At 44.7% G+C, this 22,960-nt stretch overlaps 4 protein-coding genes across 12 annotated transcripts in view; 2 read left to right on the top strand and 2 right to left on the bottom strand.

Moving 5' to 3' along the window:
• Positions 1-5,903, top strand: part of LOC111833510 (nuclear factor 1 X-type-like) — a 112,582-nt gene extending 106,679 nt beyond the window's left edge. For all 9 annotated transcript variants that reach the window (XM_072712091.1, XM_072712084.1, XM_072712090.1 and 6 more), the window contains one exon: positions 447-5,903. In XM_072712091.1, coding sequence (XP_072568192.1) covers positions 447-461 — 15 coding nt within the window. In that variant the 3' untranslated portion in view covers positions 462-5,903. The remainder of the gene's footprint in view (positions 1-446) is intronic.
• A 3,099-nt stretch (positions 5,904-9,002) lies between these two features.
• rad23aa (RAD23 homolog A, nucleotide excision repair protein a) lies at positions 9,003-14,233 on the bottom strand. The gene is made up of 9 exons (XM_023791841.2): positions 13,988-14,233; positions 13,253-13,414; positions 12,770-12,921; positions 12,638-12,687; positions 12,416-12,537; positions 12,045-12,123; positions 11,588-11,715; positions 11,328-11,513; positions 9,003-10,411 (listed from the first exon to the last, which is right to left on the bottom strand). Exons 1-9 carry the CDS (start codon positions 14,051-14,053, stop codon positions 10,307-10,309), a joined length of 1,050 nt encoding a protein of 349 aa, XP_023647609.1. The 5' UTR covers positions 14,054-14,233; the 3' UTR covers positions 9,003-10,306.
• A 759-nt stretch (positions 14,234-14,992) lies between these two features.
• On the top strand, positions 14,993-19,138 carry rnf11a (ring finger protein 11a). Its single transcript, XM_023791885.2, has 3 exons — positions 14,993-15,440; positions 16,758-16,927; positions 17,499-19,138. Exons 1-3 carry the CDS (start codon positions 15,342-15,344, stop codon positions 17,668-17,670), a joined length of 441 nt encoding a protein of 146 aa, XP_023647653.1. The 5' UTR covers positions 14,993-15,341; the 3' UTR covers positions 17,671-19,138.
• Positions 19,139-19,443: 305 nt separating this feature from the next.
• Positions 19,444-22,267, bottom strand: LOC111833530 (telomerase RNA component interacting RNase-like). Its single transcript, XM_023791884.2, has 3 exons — positions 21,482-22,267; positions 20,964-21,041; positions 19,444-20,550 (listed from the first exon to the last, which is right to left on the bottom strand). Exons 1-3 carry the CDS (start codon positions 21,767-21,769, stop codon positions 20,443-20,445), a joined length of 474 nt encoding a protein of 157 aa, XP_023647652.1. The 5' UTR covers positions 21,770-22,267; the 3' UTR covers positions 19,444-20,442.
• Positions 22,268-22,960: the final 693 nt, after the last annotated feature.

Here is a 22,960-nt window from a genome sequence, read left to right as displayed (position 1 = left end):
GTAGGAGGTTCTCCTTCAGTTTTACGTGTTGGCTTTGACTCGGGGGAGCCCTCTGCTGGCCAGAAATTGTATGGCCGAGTCAACTGTGATTTTATCATTTCAACTGTGATTGGAGAAATGATGCTTCAACACCCAGAGAGGGTGGTAATATCTTGTTCTGTTAATCATTGTGATTGACAGTACCAGTTAATCCCAGCCCCTGTGGGTTTTCAAGTCTCATTGCATTCTGCCATCTATGCATTTAAGCCCAGTTTAAATCAAAGAATAGGAGTCAACCTTAAGTAATTGATCCAGTATTACTGCATATTGCAAGCGAGGATTTTTCTAGGCGGGCACTTATATTGTGTGGCTGGGAAAATATGACACTTTTACTATTGCTGTTTACAGTGTGATTCTGTTGCATCGAATACATCTTAATAGATTGTTTTTTATTTTTTGTTTTACAGTCTTGGTTCCTCTGACAAGACCTATTTGAAAGAGAAAAAATCGCAAAATTCTGAAATCTGGATAGAAGAAAATGCAACTTAAAAAAAACAATTTACAGGAAATTTCCCTCACACCACTCAAAACCCGATGAAAATGGAAAACGTGATTTTTAACAGGAAAACAATCACAAAAACGCAGAGGAAAAAAATGTTCTTGGAGTTTGAAACACGCAAGTTCCAGCGGGGAAGAGGAGAATGAGGAGAGCAACAGGAGGAACAGCCCAAACTTTTCTTTTTTTCTGTTCAAGCGATAATGCATCGATGGCAGAGATTCCTCGGAGCCCTGAAGCACAAACGAGCAAACATATCGATTTCGGGGGCGGATGCTTTATCAGTAGAACGGCTTGAGGTAGAGGAATGTGAAAGTGCTTCCAAGTGAACACTGTTCAGGCCGGTTTTGGCAAACGCACCACCATAATTCAGCGCTGCGCACCATGGTGGGCCACGTCGGGTTTGACCTCACTGCCGATTCACGAAAGTCCAGCAGAGTTAGTTACAGGTACTCTGATTGGATGAACCAGCCGTGGCGGCACAGCCAGCTGCAACCTCATTGGCCCCCACTGAGCTGCCAGACACCGACTGGCTGAAATGAGTACCAAGCGCTACTAATAACACAAAATGGAATTAATTAACACTAAAAGTGTGCTGTCGCACCACATCAGAGCACTTGTGGGGTAATTGAGGAATATGACCAGGTTGCGCATTCTCCAGAACCAATAACGTAGCAGGAATCCGGTGCAATGAATCATGACAACAGCCAGACTAGGCTTTCAGTAACGCCTCCGATGGTAACACGCCCGCCCCGAGCCCCGAGCCCCGAAAGAGTACATGATCAATAGGAAAGACCACCCCCAACATGTGGGACCAGCCAGCACACAGATATAAACCCGCCCCAGCACAGTCTAATCGAGGTACGATATGTTACGATAAAAAGACGGGAAGAGACACTAGGTTCGCGAGTCCAAGGCTTTCCTCCACCTTTCAGTCTTTGTGCCAGAAGTCTCCAGCCTCGCCAAGGCAGACGACACGGTTAACACGGCATTTATCTTCATGCCCTCGGCCGAACGTGAGCGGTCGGGTGCCTCCGTGAGCCGAGCTGTAGCTGCGCCTGAGCTGCGTTATGTGCTGACGTCCGAGCCCCAGTACCACCACAGGAACGGCGTTTTCCTCCTCGCCCAACGCTCGGCTGCGTGCCGCTTTTTTTCTTTTCTTTTATTCAGTTGCTTCAATTCAATCGTGTTGCTGTCAGCAATCCATGGTTTAACCGTCAGTAATTAGCACAGGTGCTCATCTCAGACTCTGCCCAAACAGGCGAAGGGAGCGTGCCCCCTAAGGTGGAAGGGGTGTGTCCCACAGTGCTGACCAGCATTGGCCACTCACATTAAACAACACTGCCTTGACCTTGTCAAGCAGTGAGTGGCTTGGAAAAGGGGAGAGGTTCACAAACCCCACGTCTCCCGGAATTTACGTGAATGTTTACATCCACACACTCCTGTGGGAGGCGCTGTGGTGCTTAAGAGCTGGATCCAGCTTCTGTAAAAAAGCAAAGATGAACTGCAGGATTGTCCTTGTCACCGTATTGTGCCCTGCCCCAGGACATTCAACCCCTTCCCCCAGGGGTGTCCTCGCCAGTTTATAAATGATCACCTCCGCCCACCCAGATTTGTACACATTCCCCTTTAAAGTTACTGCAGCCCTTTTTTCCACCAATGTCAATTAGATTCCTTTCGCTGTTGCTCTCAGAGGGAGGGGGCGTGTCGTCCCTAAGCTCCGCCTCTTCTCTCCTCCCATTCCTTCCCTTAGCTTCAGCTCCAACCAGCCTTCCACCGCAGAACACAATCTCTCACAGACACAGCTACCACCAGCAATCCCATGCATCCATGTAACCGCCATGCACCCCAATCCCCCGTCGGTAGCCACCGGAGTCACCCAGCACGCTGATTAACCCCCCCTCACCAGCCCTCGTCGCGTGCAACTCGCACTCACATGCACACACGCGCATGCACAGGTCAGCTCATTGTAGGGAAGTATTAAAATCGCACAGCGGAACGCACCATACACACACTATAAAGGGAAACCCTGATCACAGGTTATCCAGACAACCTTTATGACTCTACACTTCTGTTCATTTACTTTCAATCCTTCGCGAGCATTTTCTTTATTATTATTAATATTATTATTATTATGCTTTTTTAAGATGAGAAATCAAACTGCGGACCTCATAAAATAACTGGACTGCCAAGCTGGGGTTTTCTTTGCAGGGAAATGCTGTTGGTCCCCCCTCCCCTGGGGGCAGTAGTCACCTTCTCAGCCTAATTAGCCAATTAGCTCCACTGCATAAAGTTTTAAGATGACAGTAGTAATTCTTTCTTTTTTAATCTGTGGAAGTGCCTCTGTATTCCCGTTATGCAATGTTTTCAGTATCGATTCAGGTTGTTTTTACACGTAATAAGCTATAGAGAACAGGAAGGGGGAACCCGGGAGATCATTGGTCTCACGGGGACAGATCGCTAAAGATTGCAAACATCTATATATAAAATATATATCAAATATACATATATATTTATGGATATATACTTTTCGTTCGTTTTGGGGGGAGATAAGCTTGCTCGCAGTCTAGTTATTTTCTGAAGTCAGTCAAAACGGGTCGCTCTCAGTACCAGGACCCGAACGCCGTTACACGCCTCCGCAGCCTTCTGTGGCACCCAGCCAAGCGACACGGCTAAAGTACAAGCCGTCCTTTAAAAACAAAAAAAAAGTGAAATGAGTCAATCGTAATTGACACGAAATTGAAGAGTAAAACAGCCTCCTTAGTTTTTTTTTTTTTCCTATTTTGGATGGAAAGTATTATTATTGAAAATTATGTATGTCGATTGAGCCACGTGCAATGCATTGGGTAGATAAATGTGTTTGTCTGTTAGAGATTTTTAAGAAAGAGAAAAAAAATATTTTTGTTTCAAGTCCACAAACTCCGGGACTCTAAATATGAGAGTGGAGAAAATTAATCCCAGTCTTTGTAAGTTTGGGGAAATTCTTCTACTTTTTTTCTTTTCTTTTTTTTCATTTTTTATTGTTTCGTTTGTAATAATTTGCTTTAAAATGTGGGAGGGCTGAAGGAACAATTTTACAAAACGACAAAAATGATATATTACTAAATAAAACTGGTGCTTTTTACGATATAAAGTACATTCAAACTCTATTATACATAAATAATAATAAACAAAATTAAGTGTTATCATAAAGCACATTTTAGGAAAAAAAAAACATTATTCTTCTTCTATTCCTCTTTTTGTATTTAATGGGGGGGGGGGTTCATTTTCTTCTAGGTTGTGACAAAAGGCATTTTTCTTCAACCTTTACCCAACTTAGAAAGAGAACCTGTGAGTCTAAACCAGAAAGTGCTGTAATACCACTCAGTGGAGCCCCCTACTGGAGGATCAGAGTCAGCCTGCTCGGTCGACCCGCCACGCTCGCGGACGCACCCCCCCCCTCCCCCCCACAACCCAGGAGCCGCCGGGTCGGGGACGTCGTGCAGGATACACTTAACACATGGAGCCCCCCCATGCAGTCGCTGGCAGCTGACAATATGTAAATCTATCGCATGCCCACACTCGCCATGAAGCGCGGACAAGATCTTCCCTGGCGTGGAAGATGCATCAAAACGGCGGAAAAATATCTGTTTTGTGGAAAAAGGAGAGAGAGAGATTGCTTGGAGAGATGGGAGTCGTGTACCGTGAACTGATTTTTTTGGTAGATTTCGTAGATTAGCAGACTCCCGTCTCAGTCCGAGCCCAGGAGGAGCGAGTGAGAGTGAGACCCCGCGGGCTTTAGGTTTCTGGCCACAAGGATCACAGACAAGTGTACGAATCGTGTAAAAAAAGTGAACCCCTCCCCCGATCCCCGCCCCCTCTCTGAACTCCCCCGTGTAAATGACTCTTCGGTAGTGTTTGGTGGTGTAGTGTAGATTACGAGCATTTAAAGGTTGTCCCTTAAAAGTGCCTTTTGTTCACCGACTTCATCTTGTAATCCAGAGCGCCCTTCTAGAAAAAAGTCCCCTCCTTCTTACTTCTCCTATATGCTCTTCTACCTTTTCGAAGCCGTATATATAGTACTAAAGGAAATTGGTGTGATTTAGTTCTTCTTTTTATTGTTAAATGATAAAAAAGGAAAAAAAAGTACTCTCTCGCTTTCTTACTTTCCCTCTGTGTCTGTGTCTCCTTTCTCTTCCCTTGGACACTGGAGTAGTCTGTAGCCGCGTGTCTGTCCCCCCTGTCACCCCCCCCCAACCCCCCCTTCTCTGAACGGAGGGGGTTTTTAAAAAAATTGCAAAAACTTTGTCTGAGCAGAATGCAGTTAGCTCATGTTATTCTTGTCTGTACGCTTCACGATGTATTACCATACCGATCTCTTCAGCTTCTCCATTGAACAGCTAATGTAAGTGAACAAGTTACGCCGGTGAGCCCCTGGGGGTGCCACGGGGAGGGCATCTAAGGGTGGGTGGGCTTTCTTTTTTCCTGGGTGGGGGGGGCGCCAAACTGCTTGCTTTTGGTGGACATTTAAAGGATACAAGAACTCCTCTTAGGGACGGTGGAAACGGCTGCTGGGGCACCGAGAGCTTGTTTTTACAATTCAATTTTATTCATATATATATATATATATATATATATATATATATATATATATAAAAAAATTGGGATCCACCTAGATATTTGAGGCCAGGATGCTGAAAATTTGGAGCGGGAATTGAAAATCACATGGTAGTTTTTTTTTGACCAGCTAAGTAAAGCGACAGATCGGAGCATCAGAAAAAGTGCCGTGTGGGGAGGAAGAGTTTATATCGGAGGGCAGAAAATAAATCACGTTAGATTGTAACCGGAAACGGGGAGAGACGGTACCCCCAAATCCACTGCCCCGCCCCCCCCTTTAGACACTTGTACCTTTGCACTGTTGTGTCCCTACTTGGTGCTTTGTTATTCCACCAGCAAAACAAAACACAAGTAAAATGGCCATTATGTTTGGCGCCAAATCTGATTTTCCCGAAAGCATCAGTGAGGGTTTTCTAAGTCGAACCAACATCAGTATTAACCACGACTGGTGACCGCAACTGTCCAAAGCCACGGCGTTGCGGCGACTCGTGGCCTACTCCTCCTGCCCTGTGAGAGGCGCTGTACCACTTCTGCCACCTCTCCCCCACACGTGCAACGTGCCACTCAGTAGTTGTTTGGTAGGCTGTGCCCCAGCCGCTCCCTCCCCCACCCCAAGCTATCAGAAGACGTTCAGAGTCCCAGAAAGCACACCTCCAGGGCTCATGGCGGAAATGCATGTGTTAATTACAGTTTCTTTTCCATAATAATAAAAACAGTTTTAAAAGAGCAGCACCTTTAACTGATTGAATAAAAGGATGTTCTTGACTGTAAATACACGTGTGCAGTGATTTTATTTAATGACAACATGATGTGTTTACTTTCACCTAAAATATACTGTGTAGACTTTCAGGTCAGGGTGGTGCAGTGGTTAGCACCCAACACTGTAACCCCGGTTCAAGACTCCACTGTGGCACCACGCCCACTCCCCCTGTCTTTTTGTGGGGTTTCCTTCAGGTACTCTGTTCCCGCCCCCCACAGACAAAAAACATGTTAAGCTGAATTGAGGTTGCTAGATTGCCCGTAGGTGTGCCGTGCGATGGGATGGTGGCCCATCCTGGATCATTCCCCACCCTGCACTTCTGGATTGATGGATGTTTAGGTTTAAGGAGCCACACTGGTATAGCAGTTAGGATAGTGGCCTCACACTTGCATGGATTTAGCATATTTCTGCTGATTTTTTCTAAATACTCCGATTTCCTCTTGCAGTCTGAAGACACTCAGTCTGGTGACTCTAAATTGCCCTTTATGTGGTTCGGAGTGTGAGCCCTCGGACAGACTGCAGGCTCACTACGTCTGGATTAGCATTTATACCAGAAGGAAAACTAAATCAATGACACACGCTAAGGATGCTTCTGAGTAGAGGATTTGCCCGAGTAAAGTATACAAGCAGGGGTGGATTAAGGTGTACGGAGGCCCCTAGGCTACAGTAGTCTGTGGGCCCCCCAACCCAGCACCGCCCCGCTTCAATGGGGGCCCCCTTGCAGGCTGGCACACGTGGGGCCCCTAGGCTTAAGCCATATCTAGCCTGTGCGTTAATCCGCCCCTGTATACAAGTATGACCTTCATGTTGGTGAAAATGATGACATCACGTCTGCCAGCCTCTCGTAAGGTCACCTCTGTATTTGCAGCAGCTATCCAAGGTGCCAATGTATTTTTGAGCACTACCCCACCTAGTGTGCCAAATCAAAACCTCATTGAGTTATTTAATGCATTCATTTCATTAACTAATTGAGCTGGTGGAGAAATTTAAGAAAGACATGGAATGGCTGGGGTGCCCCTGAGTTGAGGTTTGGGAAGCAGAGTGATCTCCTCTTGTTGTTCATCCAACAAGAAATCAGTAACTTTTTGGAGAACAGAAGAATTTAATTTTTTGTTTTGTGTTGCATCACTTCCAATTTGAATATGTTCTAATGTTAAATTGTGTTTTTTTTTCACCTAAGTATATATCCAAATAAATAGCCTTAAACATTTTCTTTGACTGCCTTTTGCACAGTATTGTGTAGCAACTATTCTTGAAACCATTGAAACCACGATTTTCAAAGTTCTCTATGCCAAAATACAATGTCACATGCTAAACCTGAATGACCCACAAATGCATCCTGATGAAGGTCACTATAGATGGAATATAGATCCATCCGTACCTGAGGAGGATGCTGAAGGGATGAGTGTGCGCACCTTCCCTAAGCATCTAAATCGCCGGGCTCTTAAACCCCCTTACCGTGCCCTCGAGGCGAGAGACTGCAGGGAAGGTGGTCTACGAGAAACCATGATGCTATTTCAGAGCAAAGCGCAGACATGGAGTGTAACTTGCCGCAGTGCGTTTAACGGAGTTAGAGGTGGCATGGAAGCGACAGCCTGTTCAGTGCAGTTCTCTGGGGCACCTTGGTACCAAGGCCACAGAATGAGGTCAGGGGAGGCTGGCTGCTGGGCCTGTTGTCAGGGAGATGGCTGCCACAGGGGACCCCCTCGTGTCATGTTGGAGGAACAGAGGAAGCCGACATCCCTCTGATGTGCCACCTCTACCTTTGGCCCACACTGTGCTCATGCAGACCCTGAGCCCGGCCAGGTACCCGCTGCAGTCTGACAGCTCCCTAATGGAGTCTGTAATGAAGCGTGCAGAGGACATCCTGTCACCGCAGTCCAGGGAGGGTCATGAAAAGGCATCGCCAGCAGAGGGCGCCATAATTATCGCCCTCATCTCAGCCACACTACTCTGGGTAGATGGGCCTGGGCCTGCCAGGGAGTTGTCCTGGGAACCTGTCACTTCTGGTGGGTCCATTAAGAACAGCCACCTTTATAGCCTCTTCTCCCTCATTTATAGTGCCATCCATTTAATAGTGCTAATGTTGTCCCAGAAGTGCCATTCTCTACTTTACAGAGGGTCAATGTATGACTGACCCCAGCTTGCTAAGTGGTTCACAGTGACTTTCTGACAAAGAGTTGTGCAGGGAAGCTGTGTGAACAAGGGCAGCAGCCACACTGTGGCATTAAGTATCATTATTATAACCATTTATTATTATTATTTATTATTCCCTGGTTGAAGATGGATGAATGTGCAGACCAAACATGTTTAAAACAGACCAGTAGTTGTGTTGATTCACACAATTGGAAAACAAGACTGGTTTTCCTACTAGAAAAGTCCGTTAGACATGCACTAAACAGATTCATTTACTTCAAAAGCCAATGAAACAGAACCTCATACAAAATTAGCCCTTACATCTTCATTACTCACTGCTGTGGCCCATTAAGCTAGGAATTGTCCCCTGAAGGGCTCTTTCAGCTACTTTTTGGCGTTTCTTCGCAAAATCACTTGTACTTCCGCAATTACATCACTTACATGGACAAAATGTCATTTCACTCAGAGTACAAGATGTCAGAAAAATCAATTATCTACAGATCAGAGATAATTATGCAACTTGTTAAATTCTGTAAAATAATAGAACTTCCCTGGATTTCTCATTTGCGACCGCATACACATTTTCAGTTTTTATGGGCCACAAACCGGTGATTTTGTGAAATTATTCATACTAATTTATAGGTATTATCTGCAAAACATGAAACTACGTAAACCTTTCAAACCATTACTCAGTTCAGTTCAGAACGCATGTAAACAAACATCAGAATCTACCTCCTTGACATGATCTTGTTTCATGTATTACGTGCGTGAAGTTTGAATTGCTTGATTCCAAAAATTCACCGACTGAGATGCCTTCAAAACCTTATTTATATTATAAAAAACACATTCAGAAAACACCTCCCGTCCAGGGTGCCTGCCCCCATGTGTGCTTCCTGAAATAGCCTGCAGGCCCCCCATGACCCAGTAAATAAGCAGATAAGTGGGTGGAATATAGACAGTCATAAAAACAAACACTCGCATCCCAAAACTGTTATTTATTGAAGCTCAACACAGGCCAGGAAAAGGAAGTGTAAACACAACTGTTTGTACTATTACAAGATATAAAAAGCTACTTATACAGTGACTAGAAACTGCTCGTGTTTGACCACGTAACTCCCTGCCTGCAGAAGAACGGAACTCTACAGGAAGCCTTCAAGTTCAGACTGCTGACACCAAAAGCAACATAGAACAATCAGGTCTTGGGATCAAGACAGTAACATCTATCTCACACACTTAATAAAATATATCCCATGTATATATTTTCTCACAAAAATACCAGGGAAATATTTCATTTGTGTCTCCCCATGTTGTATAAATGTATGTAGCTGCCCTGCATTAAGAATCCTGCCTCAGATAGCGTATCATGTGCAGTCTGCTGGAATGAGTCTCACTCAACGCTGTGCACCCATTTTCTACCACAGCGTCATCTGTAGTGGTGTCCAGATGCCCCAGCTTCCAATCGTTCCGTTCAAAAAAAAAAAAAAAAAAAAACACCCAACCAATCAATGGACGTAAAAGCTGACCCCGGAATAGACGCGGGGGCCAGTCTGGACTTTAACGCGACAGGGCCGCGCCCCCGAACAGGTGCACAGGAAGCTGGAAGCTATGTGTCGGCTGCATGGTTGGCGACGGCCAACTGACTTCAGCCAAGCGAAGGGCAGATTGAGTGCCGATTTCCCAAGCCGCTCATCTGGGCAGGACACCCCAGAATAACGAAATCTCTGCGGGAGGTCATCAATATCCTCGGGTTCTGAGGCGTGAAGGACACAATTTTCTTCATAATCACCAGTTTTCCCTAGAACTCAACCCCCACCCGCCCCAGTCATACACATAATACTTTGGAGATATGACTGCCCCAGGATCCCTGACCTTCCTATATGCCCAAGCTAGGCTGCCAATTTGCAAAAACACTGAAAAATGCTGCATTCAGACACATGCATGTAAGCGGTCTTGCTCTAATGCCGTTTTGTCTTGCCGAAAGGTGCATAGGTGCCAGGTCATCCTTCCATGGCCGCATCTTCACACCCCTGGCCAATCACCCCTGGACCTGCAGGTCCCCATATTCTACATATTCAAATCCAGCAATTCCATTGGAATTTAAGTCCATTTTAATCATCCTACCACCCTTCCTGAAAAACACCCAAAATTTAAATACCCAACCCCACTCCTTTAAGTCATCACTTTAATCTCTCCATCCCCAAATAATAGAAAATAAGCTTTTCGTTAAAGCGGACACAGTGCTTGAGCCGGGAGCGAAGCGGGTAGGCCTCGTCGAAGACTCATTCGTTCTGGTTCAGTAGGAAGTTGGCTGCCAGATTCTCATTCTTCTCGCAAGCAAAATAGGCCTCAAGCACCAGTTCCTCTGGAAACCCCAGAGCCTTCAACTGGTGGGAAGGGAGACAGACGAGACAAAGGGAAATAAAATCACTTCAAAATGCAAAGTGGATAGAAAAAAAAATACGACTTTCACTACTGTAGTCAATTACTTCCAGACTATAAACAAATCATGCAGCCCAGGTTCAATGGGACTTAACTCTACAACCTTCCATAATCATCAATTTCAATTAAGCCATTAAATTTCAGTTTCACTGATTGCCACTGACTTTATCATGAGGTCCCCTTTGTTGTGCAGCTTACCCATTTACTGTATTGAATTGTATTGTACTGTACCAATGAACAGTGTTGTTTCAGTTGAACACCCATTAAAGGTTTGAGGTTTTTACAAATCCCTGTACACAGGGTTGCCGATGGGATGGAAATCAGGTCAGTTGTCCCCGGGCCCCGGGTCAAGGGGCCCCAAAAGGGGCCTCTGAGGTTTACATAGTCTACTGGAATAATGTCAAACATATTTGCGAAAATTTTATATAGCATGTGAATCACATAACTGCTTGTTATTTTCCTTGACATCAGTGTTTAAGAACAATTTCCTCCCCATAATGGAAAAAAAAAATGGTTTGGTCTGCTCTTTTAGTGCCAGTCAAACAAACTCGTCGTCTGTCCAAAAGCAACGCAGAAGAAGCAGCAGAAACGTATTTAGTTTGTAAAATATGCCCGAGACGTCGGAGAGCTGATAAACCCGGTTTAAGTTTCCGGCAGACCCAGGAAGATGCAGTAAATGGACTGCAGTAGTCAGACAGGAGAATTGGAAACATACAAATAATACATAAATGCATGTATGTAGTATGTATGATTTTTTTTTTTTTCCTCGGGCACGTGCAAGACACACGGCAGGCTAGCATAAGCAGCTCCCCCCTGCCCGTCCCGCCCGCTCCCCCCCACCCATCAGTGAAAGGCGCTTACCCTCTCAATTGCTTCCTTCTCCTGCGGCGTGACCTGGATGTAGTTGACGCCGCTGCCCTCCTCCTCCTCCTCCACCTCCTCCTCTTCCTCAGCCGGGCCTAGCCCCCCCCTCTCTGCCAGATCCTCATCTTGTCCCGGCTGCTCATTCAGCATTTGAATGAACAGCTCCTGGTGCTGGCTGATTTGCTGTGGAGAGAGAGGGGAGGCGGAGTCTAGGAGGCCGCACGTCTGCGCGTGTGTGGGCACGTACCCCCACTTACCTGCAGCATGTGCGGGTTGTCCCTGCTCAGCTGCTGCAGCAGCGCCGGCAGCAGCGCCGGGTTCTGCTGTATCACCTGCCGCATCCCCTGGAACTGGGGCTGTGAGCGCAGGAACTCCAGGGGATTCCCTGCCGAGTGACACGCCGGGGCGACAATGTCGACACGAGTACGCACACAGGCAGAAGCAAAATACACTCACGGAAGCTACTGAGCCCAAAGTGTGTCCCTGTTTTGTCAGCAGAGGTAGAACATTTGGGTACAGAAAGTACAAATCCAGACCAAGATTTTGTTTCAACCAACCAGTTGAACATAATGAGTCGCAGTCACAGAGCACTCAACTGGTTGGCTGAAACAAAATCTTGGTCTGGATTTGTACTTTCTGGACCTGAACTTTCCGCCTCTGATTACTAAAGTACAGGAGATAAAGGTGATCCTTAGAGATTCCTGCAATAGTCACCTTCAGTGGCATCAGAGAAGGTGCTGGAATGGGCTTCTGGCGGGGCAATGCTCTCCTGAACTGGCGTGCTGGGGATCCCCTAGATGGAGAATATCAGTATCTCACATTAACCACAACCAACATCAAACTATAGCAGATCTGCAGCAAATCTTCACATGCTTGTTTATAAAATGGGTTATGCTGGACAATACGAACAGAACTAAAACATCATACTGAGTTAATAATGGAGTTAGTCATCGTGCCCGACTTCTTTAACTCTAAAGTCAGGCCGTTAAATAGCTGCTTATTAAACAGCTTCCGTGGCCCGTGCAGCTCAAGCCGCAATGCATGCTGGGATATGGGCGTGGGAGGGTGCAGTAATGAGGCCTCACGTTGAGGAGGTACTCCACGGCCCGGTCGGGGTTGCAGTAGCTGGCCCGCAGAGCCGCCACCACCTTATCCCGCTCATAACCCATGGCCACGATAGCCGTCACCATGGCCTCGTAATCCGGACCTGTGACGGGCAAGGAACACGATCAGACAATGGAGACAGAGAGGTAGCGGGGGAAAAAAAACGGGAGACTTTCTGTCACAGGAAACCGCTTCCCACTCACCCTTGGGAAATGACACGTCATCCTCCGGGGTGTCCTTGTCTGGATGGGGGCTGTAGGAGGAAGAGAAAGTCTGCTTTAATATTACAGCAGGACTATATCTGACTGAATGAGCCTGACAGAGAGCTCCAGTACCCTGCAGAGGGATTGCCCCGCTCTGGGGGCTTGTCGTCCCCCGGGGGGATAGGGATGGCTGCAGGGGCTGGCTTCGGTGGAGGGCCGGATTCGGCAGCCGTGGTTTTCGGCAGTTCTGCAGGCTGCACTGCCTCCGCTAGCGGTGACTTGGCCTGTTTCGAACAATAAGGGTCAATTAGGCTGAGAGTCAGCTTAAGGCAGAGAGTGCAGCTTAACTGGTTGTCCTCAGAGACGCTGGGGCACAGTGAGCTGGGGGGGGGGGGGGGTGGCAGCCTATCCCCCCTTCCCCCGTTAAGCACAGCTGCACAACACGTGCCCACAGAACCAGGGAAGTGCAGCTTTGAGCACCTGTCGATGGCAATGAGCCTCTGTCACACCCCACAGCTGTTTCTGTCTTGAGCGGAAACTTGAAACTCTGACATAGACTGCATAGCTTGTGCAATACATAGAGGATATATATATAAATATATAAATGCCTTCTACCTTTGACACCATGACCACCACAAAGTTCTTCTCATCGATTTTGTACTCCTTAATTGGCATGTCATCCTGCAGAATCTTGCCTGCGTAGATCAGCTTCAGGCCTGAGACTGGGAAGCTGTCTTTCCCTTTCTCTGCTTCGATCCTTTCCTTCAGATCTTTTACCTGCGGATCGGCCGTGGGACATAAATATAACATATCGGTAAACGGGACACCTAGATTGGTCAAAAATTCCGGTAATGTTCCGTTCGCGTGTCAGTAGCAGCGCGATTAGTTGTCATTCAAACGATGCAGCTCCTAATCAGCCTCATACTTTGCTAAGAATAATATGTATAGAGATCATTATATTCAGCTAGAACCTTAATCGCCGCAATCTATCGATATCAACGGTAATAAAAGATACAACGGAAATGTAACCACCCATCTCACATATGATTAAATAGCGCTAAACAGACACCTACTGCAGAGGTGTGACTTTAGGCAAAGTTCATTAGACAACAAGTCTTGTAGCTAGAGATGCATTTATAAAAAAAAAGTCACTAACTACCTGCCTATTAAAATATTAAAACACTTAAATTTAACATGTGTTGATTTAAAAGGAGACACTTCCATAACGCGGAACGATTGGTGCGATTAAATTATATGTTCACAGACGTAACTCTCCCCATAAAGTAAAATACCTGTACCATCACAGCACTGTCATTTCCACATATACTTGGACTGTTGGGAGGCACTCACCGTCTGCTCATCGTCAATGTTAATCTGGATCGTCTGTTGCTGCAGCGTCTTCAGTGTGATCTGCATTGTTACACCACTGCTCGATCAACTCCTCTCCAGTTGTTTCTGCGTTCGTATCCCGCCTCAACACGCCAGTCAGTCAATCGGAAGAGTCTGTTCGACCGTATCAGCCGGGAAAAGGAGCAGCTCGGCAACGCAGGGTAGCATTCAGCCGTCGGCCGCCATCTTTGCGATGACTGCGAGGCTGACGCCTGTACCACGTGACACATTCGTATCTACTTAATTTATGCTGTATGTTGTAAGCCCTGGTGACATTCAGTTATACATTTATATGCATTAAATTTTTACAATCTTTACATAATAATATCTTAAGTATCGTATATTTCGTATGTTAATGTATTTTGTGCGTTTCATGCTGTCCATTTATTTTAAGACGTTTTGCACATGCCTAGCAGCTCATTGTTTCTACGACATCTTACTATGTAATTCCACGTCAAATATATTTTCAAATTATTAGTACATGGTTCACACTAAAAACGCTACGTTACATTCATTCATTTATTCATACATTCATTCACTCACTCACACATTCAGTCATTTTGTTCAATCGTTCATTCATCTATTTTACATACCCCTTGTGCTATGCAGTGAAATGAAAAAATAAAGCTGTTATTCATATTAACCATTGTCATTTCCAGTTTATTTTCTGTATGTGACGTAATATATTTGCAGAGCCATGATTCGTCATCAAATATGATCATAAGCGTAATTAGTCTAAACATTTTATGCGAAGTAGCAATTTGTAGAATCATGAATACAGCTATCATTTCTCCACTATTGTTTTATCAAGTATCTAGATAATATTTACAGTTTACAATTGTGCCTGAGTACTCAGCACATCTATTTGAGTGCAACAAAATAATATAAAATAAAATAGCATCTGAAAAGAGATTACTTTGAACATTTCACTACAATCTCCAGAATGCCTTGCGGGGCATCGCACATCCGCTCCAGCAGTTTGTAAACAGTGCGAAAGGAGAGATGGAGTCCGCGAGAGGTCTCACCTAAATTTATTAGCCATATAATAGGGTACAGAACTGCTGTCCATTGCAGACAACCGCTGAAACAGAAGTTCGTTTTCAAGCACTGTCGACTTTTTATTTTCTGCAATCAAAAATTTGAAGGCTTATCTACAAAACGCAAACGTCCTGCAAGCAATTGTGGTTTTTTTGGATCAGAGTTTTTTTTGATCCGAGGAGTGTTTCACACCAGACGAGAAAATCGCTGTCACAGCATTACGACCCGGTGTATTCATCTGGTCCGGCCATTTAGTCCGGGTTTGTGGTGCCTTTCGATGGGGAACTGCCTGTCCTCCCAGGGCGCCGATGATTTGTCGCTGCTAAACGAGTCGGAGGGAGCCAGTCTGCCCGGGGAGCCGCCGCCGCCTTACCAGGTGTGCCGCTAGACGGGGCGGATCGAGCAAATCCACGCCGGGGACTCGAAAGCACACTAATGCCGTAGCGACTGATGATACCGTTGACTGTTGTAATTCAGGCACTTGTGCCAAGTTGATATCAGCGAGCGATCGGTGCGTCGAAATAATCGAGAAACGCCTGTTTATCTCCGGTTTCCAAATCTCGGTGAAGTTAGAGGTCGCAAAATACGCAGCGCAGGCTTACAAACTATCTTAAAGCGTGAAACATTTGCTATGTCATCTAATATAAGTAGTTGTACACCCTTTGATGTCTATTTTTTATAAGTTTGCACTCTATAATAATTTACTGAAATTAGCGACGGTGCATTGCACATGGGCTTTAGGTCGTGCTATATGTTGAATCCTAACTTTTTAAGACTTTATTTTTTTTAATCGCTGCACTTTCAGCGTGGGCCGCATGAACGTTATACGTCATGTTAATGACATGCATGTAATTCCTTCCAAAAATTATGTAGTTTTTACATTTTGACCAAAAGTCGAGTTACTAGTATGGCCGTTCCCTTTTCACCAGTAGTAACAACGGCCAGACTCGGTGGGTGTATCGCTGCCCTCTGGGACTAGACTTATCGATCAGTGCTGTTGTACCAATGAATGTAACCTTGAAAGGCGGGGGATAGTGCCCTGGGCTGGAGCGGGCACACTCCATAACATTATAATTACAATAGATCCCACTTGTGATAGAGAGAGTCATAAGATAAAATACTTAGTAGGATATTGTGAAAATAGCGAAAAGATTAGAATCTAAATATTTCAATGGCTTATAGTCACAGAATTTAATAAGCTTAAAGCCTATCATTTTAAACGGCGATTAAAACAATGTTGACATTTGCGCCTTCCAATATGAAACACTAACATTTTGAATGCTTTCATTACGAAGTTTTTTAAATGATTATTTACCTAAAATGTTCGACGTATTGTTTCGTCTTTACATGCAGTGTTTTGAAATACTTCAATTGTTATAATGCGAGACACAGCATTTTCCTTTTAATTTTGGAACTAAAAGGACAATTTCAAATTGCAAATAAACTTATAACAGCGGACATCCTTGCCTTAGGTGATTTACGACCGTCTTTGATCTACAGTCTTTTGTAAATTTCGAGTCTTTCTGCTCTGTTAGTAAGAAGGGTTTAAAGTGTTTGGCAAGACTGTTGAGCTTTGGTTTGCGTACAATGTACAATGGAGCTGCTTGTTCGTATCCCTGAAATCCTGTAATCTTTTTGCCTGGTTCGGTGTGTGTGCGCGTGTGCACGCGCGCGTGCGTGTGTCTTTACACAGGAGCGCGCTCAGGTCCCTGTGTACCATCCCACACCTAGCCAGACCCGGCTCGCTACGCAGCTAACTGAGGACGAGCAGGTCCGCATCGCCCAGAGAATCGGCCTCATCCAGCACCTGCCCCGTGGCATTTTTGACCCTGGCTCAGAGCCCTCCGACAAGAAAGTGAAGGAGTGAGTAGCAGGGTGGGCTGCTGTACCCAGTGCCTGATCTTGGGCAGCTCGTTTGACAGCCTGTACTAGCAAAGCCACCCAGTTACCCCTGCAGTCACCCATGACATAATACACAGAAATTAATTACTGGTACTTTTAATATATATCTCAAAAAGCATTTATGTGCTCAGCGGTATACGTATATGGTAACCTGAATGAGACAAAACTGTTCTGAGGGCAGAATGAAAAATTATTGGTTCAGAGAGATAACCAATCAGATTGTAGAGAAGGTTAGTCCAACCAGTCAGAATGTCTTGGTCCCACGTCCTCCAGTTGCTTGGACCCATTTCCTCTACGATCTGATTGGTTCAGAGAGATAACCAATCATTTTTCGTACTGCCATCAGAACATTTTTGTGTAAGTAAAACTCCCACAAGCAACTGAACATCCAACATAATGCTAATGAATTCTTCCATATTTATTTCTGTACCTCTCTTCAAATGGGTACCATAATGCACTGCCCATTCTTCTGGCCTGCTTATTGGTGCAGTGGTGCAGGCCAGGTTTGAAGCTACCCGTCTCCCCTCCCCAGGTGTGTGATCTGCATGATGGACTTCGAGTACGGAGACCCCATCCGGTTCCTGCCCTGCCTGCACATCTACCACGTGGACTGCATCGACGCCTGGCTCATGCGCTCCTTCACCTGCCCCTCCTGCATGGAGCCCGTCGATGCCGCCCTGCTGTCTTCTTATGAAACCAACTGAGGACGCCCCCCCGGCCGCCACCCACCCCCTGAGTTAGTCGAAGCCATGATATTATGCCAGTCAAGCTGTCCAATAGATGGATGGGATGTGGGATGGTGAGGGTTGTGGAAGTGGGGAACCAGGTGGGTGCAAGTGTTCACACAGAGACTGAAATAGGTAGGACTCATTTTTTGTGGCAGAGGAATGGGGCATAAATGTAGGAGGTTGCTTTGGAATGAAAGGTATCCCCAGCTTACAGAGCAGAGCCATGGCTTAACCTTTCTCAATGAAGGCTAAAAAATACTGATGTAAATGTAAGCAAATATACATCGCCACTAATCATTGGACGAAAACATACTTCTGTGGGATAAATCCTTTGCTTGAAAAAATAAAAATCCTAACCTTAATGCCCCCAGACCAAAGGTGCAATATATTAAGTGGAATCCAGCGCTGTATTCTCTTGCATTAGGTGAGAGGGAGCTAGATTCCCAGTAATAGTGAAATTCACCAACCAGCAACTACGTATTTTGCAGAGAACAGCAAACACGACGCATTTTTTGTGCTGAAGGAGAGATAGGCTGTTGGGGGAGTCCATAAAAATAGCCCCCAGAGCCTTCCACAAAAAAAAACAAACATCTTGAAAGCCTTTTTTCATTTCAGTATTGGTTCACTGATTGGATAGCAGGTGATCGGAAATGGCTTTCTCGTGCTTTTGAGTTTTCTTATGGGGGGAGGGGGGTCGGCAGAATTGTAGTTGTTCCCCAGCTGCTGTTAGTTAACTTTGCCTTTATATAAATGTGTGTATGTGTGTTTCTCCAAAGAGCATTGCCTTTGGCTCTTCTGCTCGACCACTGAGACTGTTTCTAAAGCTGTTTTTGTTAGTAACTGTTAAGAACACGGTCATGACCTGCAATCCGGCACACATCTCGTCAACTTTTGAATGATCTGTGTTGATGTATTATTCCTGTATTTGGCCTTTTTCGGGGGTCTGACCTGTGTCATTGCACTTTCATTCTTAATAATGGGGGGTAGAATTTTCACTTTCAAGTTTGGGGGGGATGAGATTCAAATATGATTTGTTATATGTTACCTGATTAAACATTAGCACTCAGCTTGAAATTGTAAATCCTTTGTAGCTTTATTTTGTTGTTCAGTTAACGGGCAGGAACATTAGGAACAGTGCTTGAGTACAGAATATAACCATTGAATGGTTGAAACAATTGAAAACCGTGCATCTGGGGTCAAGATTGTTGTATACGTCTGTGAAATACAATCATCTCCTATGTGTCAATCTTAGTCGTTCTCCGAGAGATGCAGAACAAGATGTGCTGAGTGTTTTGACCCAGCAAGAAGTATATGATCAACGGGATAAAGATGTGTATAGCTGCTGTCACAGTTATAATTACCAAGTTAGTTTTTTTAATGTTTGTGGCAGAAACTGCTTTTAGGAAACGAACTACAGACCACAATAAAAGTGGATGTCAGATTATTGTGGAGTAGTGTGTTCCATGTCCTTGCGAAACATGCATGTAGTACACTGCCAATTGTCTTATTTGGTCTTATCAAATTATTTTAGTCAATATAAACGCTTCAAGGTAAACGAATTATGCAAAGAACATTATCTTATAGACTGGATTTGTATGCGGATTGCGATTATGCGAAAGGTTAATCTCATTTAACAGATCATGTTCTTACTAATTAAAAGGACAATAAAGTAATTAAATTATGTCACAGGAATCAAGCATTTCAAATCTCCAGTTTATAATCCATTTTTAAGAGACTGAAAAACACAAGTCAGAGACAAAAATGTGAAGCTTTTTTAATATCCACAGCATAGCAAAACATTTCAGAAAAACCATGTACTGAACAGTATGTGAATCAGGATAATTTCCTTACATATCTTAAGTTTTGTGTGTACCACACTTTTCTGGACAGTGTGATTTTTCCCAATCATAAAACTTGTAAACAAATCAGGCCTCCAGATTTTCTTTATGGCAAAAGAATATGGATAGCAGATTTTATGTAATCTGATCAGTGCTAACAAAGGCTGCATTATAACCTTTTTGGGGTTAGCAAAATGACCTCTGTAAAAGGTGCTCCACTTGATGTACAGAGGGATTTATCAAACAAGGCACTGCAGCCAAACTGTCCAAAATGACACCACTTCAGATCAGTAAGTATCTTCCACAGAAAAAGGGAATCCTGGAGAGTTCACAGCCTTGGACATGATCCCGAGAAAGATTTAAAACGACTCTGGAGTAGTGACTCGCAGGTCCGGCGTTTAATAATTCATCATCATGCTGCATGATGGGCAGTGGTACTGTACAGCAGTCATGCTACATTCCACCGATTATAAACCTGAAGAAAAACTTCACAAGTACAACCCTTAGAGTGACACTGAATGTACCCAATCCCCATATCAACATTTTATTAGATGGAGACCACAGGAACTTATACATAAAGGCAACCAAAAACAATTAATCTAGAACATAACAGCATGAAGCCAATATCACAAGTCTATCAAGGTGGTGGCGGGAGTTATCAGAAGAGCATTTCTGAATGCATTCACACTTGCCATCATTAACACAGGAATTGCAAGCACAAAAATAGACACACCTAGAACATGTTTCTGCTGCTGCTGGAACACAGAAAGGCAAGGATTTTGAAGGTGACAGCACACCTGCTCAGCATAGTGCTGTGGCACCAATGTATCCAGACGGCTGGCCGCAGGGAGGAGAGACACTTTCCTTACAGGGGCAGGAGGGCGCGGAGGGGGTCTGTCTGACCCAAAGTCTATTTCACCAGAGGCCTGGTTTTGTCATCGTCGCCACACTGGTGGGCTTTGTATTTCTTAACCTCTGCCATGTACTTAGTCCATGCGTCACCTTTACCTGTGTCAACCTGGGGAAAAGGAGGGGAAGCACAAACCACTTTAGAACTTAGCATCTAGTGCAGCATCCAGGTGACCCATCATCTCGGAAATAGTCCCGCACATATTAATCCAATATCAATCTCGCTTGAAGCCCTCAAGCTCCATTGCTGTAGACGTATTACTCGAGGACATCAGAATCGTCAAGGACACGTCAAGATACTGTAACCTTGGGAAGGTTCAGTTGACTAAGCAAACAAAAAACAAACAAACATTTCCTTAATGTGAACCTTTATGCGATTTGGAGTTTCATTTTCATAAGAATGGCAAATTGCTGCAGATCACACTATCCAACAACTACATCCATTAAACATCCTGCACCAAATCTACGGCAAAAACTGATTAGGCATGCAAACAAAACTGTAATATTTAAAAGTGGACACACCTCAGTGTCTAATTTCTGTTTCTTTGCAACCACTCCTGTCTTGAGGGCCAACTTGGCACCGCCTCTCCGCTTGCCCACCTGGATTAAGGGACAGAAGACTGCACCATTATACGAGGGCTTTCGGGTGCACTGGAAATGATGGTGACTACACAGAGATAAAGGTAGTCTACGTTTAGCCCTTCCAACAGGTCCTCGTGCTCCAAACCTGAAGGTCTATAGTCGAACCATACTGAGCGGAGGTCACATCAGAGAGCAGCAGGCACCTGGCTTTGTTTTAATTTCAGATTTTATAAATAACACGGTGACCTTATGCTCCACCTCTTGGTTGCTAAAAGTGAAATTATCTTTTTGGGAGAGTACCATGCTTGGTAGCTGATCATACTCTGATCACGTGTTAACTGTCAGCCTCAGAGATCCCTGATTAGACTAAGATCAGGAAGCTGACTAAACTGATCCCCGTTGTAGTTGCCTGAAGCTGTATCGATTGTTGCTAGTGTTATTACTGCCAAATCCCTTACAAAGTTGGTCACGTTAAATGTCTTCTTCTCTGCCGTCGACTGCCCTTCATTGGCAGAACTTTTATTGGACTGTCCTTCCTCCGTCTCTCTTTTCATCTTCTCCTGCTCTTCCATTTTCTTCTTGAAGAGTTCCAGAAAGCTGCCGTCGTTGGCGTACAGGTTGGCCCCCGGTACCTTTGGGATGCCCTGTCCGGGACTGGCGGGCAGAGTTGGGCTGTCGGAGCCGCTAGATTCATCGCTACTCTCCCCCCGGTTCGTGCTACTGTCGGGGCTGCCTTCCGCGTCCATGTCCTGCGTTTATCCCCGATATGTCCAAGTCTTTCTTACCAGAACCAAGATCTCTATCGTTTTCGGAAAGTCGTTTGGCGCCAGGCTCCCGATGCGGTTTCAAGTTGTGGGGATATTAATCACTCAGTGGAAAAAAAGTAATCAGCTTATGTTTTTGCTTTAACCCTACAAAGACTAAGCACAATCAGCACCCGGTATTTATCTGGAAACAGGAAACAGTCAACCAGTCGATATCGGGTTTTTAAAACTACCTAACAACAATCGAAAGATAATGTCAGGTCAAACACAACACTGACTAGCCCGGTGACTGTCTGAATAACATCGACTGATTATCGAACAGCCCAAAGAAATAAGAAGTCTAGTGCTCTTTAAGGTATTTCAGAATAATAAACTCGAAATGGAAAAAATCTGACTTGATTTAGACCACCCAAAACGTAGATTGAGAATTACTTCGTGGAGCCGACCATCTTGCTTTATACCGTTTCACTACGTATAAAACAAGACCTTAAAAGAAACCGAAGAATCACAAGAACGTCGCGTTCTTATTGGTCGTCAGCAGAGCAATCTGCGTTTTGATAGGCTTTCACTTTGGGGGGCGGGAGTTACAGATTTTCCCCCGCTATTATCATAGCAACAAGTGTAGTGACGAATTCCGGGTTTCGTTACAAGTTCCGGCTGTTAAATTTCTGCGGGAGGGAGATGCTGAAAGTCGATAAATAAAGAAAACTACGTATTTTACATCTAAGCTGTACATTTTGTTGCAGTATGAATTCATTCAGATCCGCTCTTTAACTGATTAGATCTATTAACACTGTCATTCTTAAATAAGTAGTGGACTTTGAGAAGCTGCATAATTTTCTGGTAGCTTCCATAATCATTTAAGCAATACAGGTTCACACTGAGGGCAGTTTCGAAATACGAGAAACACAATGCAAATTTCCGTTTAAAATTATTCATTTTCAATCACAGGACAACATACATTTTATCTGGATTGTATCGAGTTTGCATTTATTTTCTTATATATCTTAGACATCTTTGCACTCTGTGGCTACAATGAGTGAAATGGAACTGTGGGCTAAAATGTCAAGGGGCTGGTTGCAGAAGACGCTCCCCACACGGCACTAGTATCCCCATATAACCCTGGCCCTTGCTTAACAATAAATGCTCGTCCGCTGCTATTCTTGGTGAGCT

Source organism: Paramormyrops kingsleyae, chromosome 5 (assembly GCF_048594095.1).
Source record: "Paramormyrops kingsleyae isolate MSU_618 chromosome 5, PKINGS_0.4, whole genome shotgun sequence".
Lineage (NCBI taxonomy): Eukaryota > Metazoa > Chordata > Actinopteri > Osteoglossiformes > Mormyridae > Paramormyrops > Paramormyrops kingsleyae.
The sequence above is the reverse complement of the archived record's forward strand: the minus strand, read 5'-3'. Positions and strand labels throughout refer to the sequence as shown.